We start from the raw sequence: 6,831 nt of genomic DNA on the forward strand, positions 1-6,831 counted from the left end.
CCCTCCCCTTCCCTTCCCTTCCCTCCCCTTCCCTTCCCTTCCCTTCCCTTCCAAGGGATGGGTATTTTTACAAATGTAGTAGTTCTGCAATGTAAGCCTGCAAATGCATAGAAAAGTCTTGGCTCACTAAGGGATGCTAGCTCCACAGGCCACCCTGACAGAATGCTTCTTTCAGTGGAGTTTCCCACTCTTACATTGGTCAGACATCAAGGTTTCTGGGTACATGAATATGTTCTTGCTATTTTTCCAGGTGATTAAATGCAAAGCTGCTGTGATGTGGGGTCTAAAGCAACCCTTTTCCATCGAGGAAGTGGAAGTCGCCCCACCAAAAGCCTGTGAAGTTCGAATTAAGGTACTGACATTCCTAACATGGGCTTTTTTTTTTTTTTTTTTTTTTTTTACCCTTAAGAGAAGGTCTGAGATTTCTTTCTTATAAGAAACTGTCAAAGAGGAAACTCTTTCATATTCTTTGCCAAGAGACTTAGAGTTGCCCAAGGGCTTTAATAAGTTCAAAGACCTGCCCAGACCCAAATAGGCAATACCTATCAGAAGTGGGCCTTGCCCTTAAGTCTTAAGGGATTAGTATCAGTCAATACTTACATTTAATACCATTCTAAACATTTGCTGGGCCTATAATCTCATAATGATAAGGGGTCCGTGCTGTAAAGAAACAACACCCTTGGAGCCATAGCACTGGCATGGCTAACCAATGAAATAGCTCTGAGTCATTCTCTTTTCTTTATGACATTAGATATGACTTAAGCTGTAACTTAAGCTAAATATTGCTTTTGTTTTTATCATTCCAAGTTCTTCTCCAAGATTCCTTTTAAGACAGTTCTCTTAGAAAGGTGTTTGGAAACCCTATAGCTTAGTTAAATACAAACTAGTCTATGGTGGCATCATCCCCACAGACTTTGAGTCAGGTCTCTAGAAGTACATTAGGAAAGGAATATAAAAGTCACCTAGGAGGAGAGGTCACCAATAGTGTATCATCTATTGTGAATCTCATTCAAAGGGCTCTGGATTAATGCTTCCTAACCTATTGAATTCTATAACAGTTTCATTGTGCTAATGTTCAGTTCTTCACTCCTGTCCAACCCTTTGTGACCCTGTGGACCATACTATCCATGGGGTGTCTTGATCAAGATACTGGAGTAGTTTGCCCTTTCCTTTTCCAGTGGATTGAAGCATAACCAGTAAGTGTCTGAGGCTAGATTTGAACTCAGGACTTCCTGACTCTAGATCTAGCACTCTGTCTGCTGAGTCACTTAGCTGCCTCCTTGTGCCAATTTAATTTTATGTTAATTTCTAATTTTGCAGGGCTCATCTTTGGAAATCTATCTTTTAGGTGTTCTCTCTCTCTCTCTCTCTCTCTCCCCTCTGTTTCCCACTTCATGGATTGTTTTTAAAGAAATTACAAAGTTATTTATCAATCTCATACTTCTACCAGAAAAAAAAGGTCAATCTTTTTTTTAAAGGTTATAAAGGCAGCTAGTTGACATACTAGATTTGGAGTCAAGAAGATTTGAATTCCCATCCTACCTCAGATCCTAACTATCTATATGGCTTTAGGCAAATCATTTTACCTCTTAGTGTTCCTCCCTCCAGTCTCAAAGGTTTGGGTTTTGCCTCCTGAACCATTGCCTCTTTTCTTTCTAGACTCTCTCACTTGCTCCCAAGGGTTTAATCACCATCTTTTTGCAAATGATTCCCAGATTTGTTCATTCTTCTCCTCTCCATCCTTTTTAGTTTTAGTCCTGTATTAGCATCTGTTTATTCCTCATTTCAAAGTAGATTTCTGAAAGTATCTCAAATTTAACACATCAGAAAAAGAACTTTCTTTTCCCTCAAACCCACTCTTCTTCTGGTATTTCCCCATTTTTGTTGAGGAAATCCTCCTTCTCCTGGTAATACAGGTTTGGAAATCAGGGTCATTCTCAACTCATCTCTCTTGATCATAGAGTGTAGGACTTGGAGTAAGAAGGACCTAGTTTAAATCCAGCCTTCAAGGCTTGGCTCCAAGTGCTAACTTTCCTGATCACTCCTCCCCAGTTGTTGTTGGTTTCCTTATTATCTCAAATCAGTTTATGTTCACTTAGCATATATTTTGTATTTACTTATTTTTAAATGTGTTTTTTTTCCCCCCTCAGTGGAATGGAAGCTTCTTAAGAACAGGGAGAGTTTGGTTTCATTCCTTCATCTTAGCGTTCTTGCACACTCAGCATTGTGTTTTACATAACAATAAATTCATGTTGAACTGAATTAGAATTTATAAAACAATAATGTAAGACATGCCCTTACAATGAATGAAATCTACATTTTTACAATAAAAATAAATTAAAACACAATTCTATGGATTGATACTATTTTTTATTAATAAAATATTTAGGAATCTTATGTGCCTTGAGTAATAACTAATTTCCTAAAACCTTTCTTATTCCCTTTCCTGGCCATATCCAATGGTTCACTCTCCAATAATCTAGATCAGTGATGTGCAAACTTTTTAAAGAGGGGGCCAAAGGAAAGGAAATGCTCATCTGTCAGTCTGTTTCTAAGGCAACTCTCTCGAAGTTGCATTGTATTGTATCATACTCAATATATTCATCAGATTAGGAATAATGTCACCAGACTGGAGAGAACATTTCAGGTGCCTGCCCCACATCTGGCCCGCGGGCCATAGTTTGTCCATCAACTGAAATCATAGCTCTTTGTATTTTCTCTAGTGTGTAGAATCACTGTAAACTTTAACTTATCTTTTATGTTACCTTAAAACAGTATTTGAGGTCAAAGAACTTGGCGCCTTGCCAACATTGTGGCAAACAGTATGATTAATACCAACTGGATCTTTCAGAAAAAGCTTACTTTCCTGTTGATCTTTCCCTTGAAGTCATCTCAGGCAAAAGTTTTGTGAGATATAAGCTAGAAAAATAAAAATAGAAATTCCATATTTGATGCTCACATGGATCTTTGGTGAGGTGATGACACCTTGCTTGGTTCTTCCATTTAAATACTAGATGTCTCATCATCTGACATGTCACTGTCCTGCTGGGGAATACTCCCTCACAAGGAAATATGTCAAATAGTAGACAAAACACCCAGCACAATGGATGCACTGATACATTTATAAGAAGAAGATCATCTTCAAACACAAATTGCATTTCACTTAAGAATGGTCTAAATGTCCTCTTCCTGCTATCCTGTTATCCCCTGTCTTTCTCTTTCCATGTAGATTTTGGCTACAGGAATCTGTCGTACAGATGAGCATGCAATCAGTGGTGCCATGACCACTAAATTTCCAGTAATCTTGGGACATGAAGCAACTGGGATTGTAGAGAGTATTGGAGAAGGGGTGACTACAGTGAAACCAGGTGAGGTGAGGTTTTTAACCCAGGGTCTGTGAATTTGTTTCAAAAAAATTTAATAACTAAATTTCAAAATAATTAATTTCCTTTATCACCCTACATGTTTTTTATTTTAAGCACTAAAAACCTTATTCATGGACTTTTACCAGACTGCCTAAGGGGTCTAAGACAGAAAAAATATAAAGAACCTGCTGAGGTAGCGGGATAGTAAGTAAAGTAATAATTATTCAAATGAGGGGCAGCAAAGAAAGAAAGAAAGAAAGAAAGAAAGAAAGAAAGAAAGAAAGAAAGAAAAGAGAGGGAGAGGAGGGAGGGAGGAAGGAAGGAAAGGAATGAATGCAAAGAAAAGGAAGGAGGGAGAATGGGGAAGGAAGGAAGGGAGAGAGGGAGGAATGAATGAAGGAAAAAAGCATTTATTAAGCTTCTCCTATGTGCCAGGCACTGTGCTGGGTACTTTACAAATATTATCTCATTTAATGTTTGAAGAGTAGGGACTATTATTCATTTTACACTTGTGGAAACTAAGGCAAATAGTTCTATATCTATATCTATATAATATATATAAAATAGATCTATTTTAACACCTAGCTGCCTCAATATGACTAATTTGTGTGTTTATCCAATCACTTTACTCCCCTCCTTGACTCAGTGTGACATGATCTCATATCCAGATCATGGTGTAAGCTCATCTCTATAGTCTAGATAACATATCATTAACACTTTTTGATTATGTTTTGAACCATCAATTGAGTTTCTTTATGAGAGGGAAACTCCCTTCCCATTAATAGCTATTTCCTTATTTTTCTCAATCTTTCACATTCCTGATTTCTTGCAACATGATTATATTCTATTATATTAATATACCATACTTTTTTATCACCTCCAATCAAATGGCACCATTTTGTGACCAGTTTTCTTTTACTCAAAAAGCGATATACTAGATGGAGGTGAAATCGATAGAACAGCAGCCTTAGCATCAGGATGATCAGAATTCAAGACTTCTCTCCGGCATGTATTTTCTGTATTACTAAGTAACTTAACAGCTCAATCTTTCTAAAAGTATAAACTATGGAAGAGTTCCCTCTATTGATGTAGTAACCCCATAGGGCTATTCTCCCAACTTGCACTCACTTATAGTTTCAGGTGTCCACACTTTGTACTTCTTTATATTACCCCAACACACAGACATACAACCCTCAAGAGTATAAGATGGAGCCCAGGCACATGGTAGGTACTCAAGAATTATTTATTGATTTGAATATCCTAAGCAATATTGTACATCAACGTTTTTCTCCTTCCAGGAGACAAGGTTATCCCACTCTTCCTGCCACAGTGTGGAAAATGCTCCTCCTGCATAAACCCTAATGGCAATTTGTGTGTGAAGGCTGAGTGAGTGTCATTTCTACTGAGATTTCATTTTAATTGTCCCATTACTAGTTAATATTCAGGCTGCATTCATTTACTGATGTTTTTGATGTATTGAATAGTGTTACTGGCAAGGGAGTGTTGTCTGATGGCACCACCAGATTTACTTGCAAAGGGAAGCCAGTCTACCACTTCATGAACACCAGTACCTTCTCTGAGTACACAGTGGTGGATGAAACTTCAGTTACCAAAATCGATGCCAATGCTCCTCCAGAGAAGGTCTGTTTGATTGGCTGTGGATTCTCCACTGGTTATGGGGCTGCAATGAAGACTGCCAAGGTGAGAACACGAATGAATGCCTTCATTCTTGTGAAAGATGCTTTTCTTAATCTGCACCATATTGAACATCTGGATGAACAATGAAATATCCAGCTAATCATCCAGAAGCCCTTGCTCCACAAATATAAAGATATAGTGACAAAAACGTTCAGACAATCTAAAATTCCTATTTTTCATTCAGATGATTTCAGCATCAAGAACACTTTCTAATATGTTTTATCAGCAGTTTGGATGAATTCCCCCTTGTCATGCCTGTATGCATGAATGAAAGATTATTTTAAAAATTTAATCTATTTTTCCCCAATTACATGTAAAGCCAGTTTCCAGCATTTAAAAAATTTTTTTTGAGTTTTGAGTTCTTTCCCTCCCTCTCTGCCTCATTGCTGAGACAATTAGTAATCATGTATGGATTTTACATGAGCATTTATGTAAAACACTTTTCCATATTAATCCTTTTGTGGAAGGAAACAAACCAAAAATAATAAGAAAGAAAGCAAAAAAAGTTTGCTTTGGTCTTGATTCAAACTCCATCAGTTTTATGAAAGACCATTATTAAGCAGTCACTATGAACAAAATATGGGGAAAACAAATAGAAAAAAAGTGAATTTCTGACCTCCCACTTGCATTCCATGGGGGAAGTCAACATCTATAAGAAGTTTCTGGCACAAGTCAGAAATGTGATATAGAAAATGAAGAGAATACACAATAAAATCTCATCTGTTCCTGTCTCATGAAGTTGGATTTTGTTGTAGATTAGGCACAATGGAAATAATTTTTTGAAGTAAAATATTCCTCTAACAAGTTTATTCCAAGGCTTCTCCCTAATTTGGAGGTGACAGTGGGTTCTTAAGTCTAAAGAGGAAATAAAGATAACAAGAGGCACACCTCCTTTTTCAGGGACATTCGTGTTGAAGATTCAGTGCATTGTAAAATAGAATTTCCTGAACTTGAAACTAGTGAGTAAAATAGGACACCAAAGTCTCGTTGGAGTGGGGAGGTAACTGACCTGGATTTTATTTTTGTTTTTTTTCCTAATAAAAATATTTTAATAACATTTGAGTAAGCATCAAATCCTCAGGATTTTACTTTTGGCACCTGTTTTTCTCAGAGAACATAGATGCCATCCAGAAATTTTTGGATATCTTTGGTTTTTATTGTTGTGGCCTATTAGATCAGAGCAGTTGAGTTTGATACAAGTTTAATATAATTTCCTTCAAGAACCAATTCACCTTTTGGGGTGAGAAAAAGTACAATCTAGCCCTGGCCTCATAAGTATTTTTTCTTCACCAAAGGTCACCCCTGGATCTACTTGTGCTGTTTTTGGGCTGGGAGGAGTCGGCCTCTCAGTTATTATGGGCTGTAAATCAGCTGGTGCTTCCCGAATCATTGGAATTGACCTCAACAAAAGCAAATTTGAGAAAGCCAAGGCTGTAGGAGCTACTGAGTGCATCAGCCCTAAGGACTACACAAAGCCCATCAATGAAGTCCTGAGTGAAATGACTGACAATTCTGTAGGGTACACCTTTGAGGTTGTTGGGCGCCTTGAAACCATGGTAAGTTATCAGCAGGTAGAGAAGAGATTTGGGGAGCCACAACCAAATTTTGTTCCCCTTCATGCCAAATGTGAGTGATGGGAGAATTCACCTCTTGATAGTTTGATGTATTCAGAGAGCCCTCAGGACACAGATATTATCCAGACAAATGCTGGGTTTGTAGAAACCAGTTTCAATCAATCAACAAGAATTGAGTAAATGTGCAGGCAGGC

At 37.6% G+C, this 6,831-nt stretch overlaps 1 protein-coding gene across 1 annotated transcript; it reads left to right on the top strand.

Annotated features, from left to right (window-relative positions):
• Positions 1 to 223: 223 nt before the first annotated feature.
• LOC123254524 (all-trans-retinol dehydrogenase [NAD(+)] ADH7-like) lies at positions 224 to 6,619 on the top strand (the record flags this gene model as incomplete). Its single annotated transcript, XM_044683526.1, has 5 exons — positions 224 to 352; positions 3,230 to 3,368; positions 4,664 to 4,751; positions 4,850 to 5,066; positions 6,359 to 6,619. Coding segments are annotated over exons 1-5 (834 nt in total), but the record flags the coding sequence as incomplete, so codon positions are not given.
• Positions 6,620 to 6,831: the final 212 nt, after the last annotated feature.

The sequence above is a fragment of the Gracilinanus agilis genome, unplaced genomic scaffold (assembly GCF_016433145.1).
Source record: "Gracilinanus agilis isolate LMUSP501 unplaced genomic scaffold, AgileGrace unplaced_scaffold23944, whole genome shotgun sequence".
Taxonomy (NCBI): Eukaryota; Metazoa; Chordata; class Mammalia; order Didelphimorphia; family Didelphidae; genus Gracilinanus; species Gracilinanus agilis.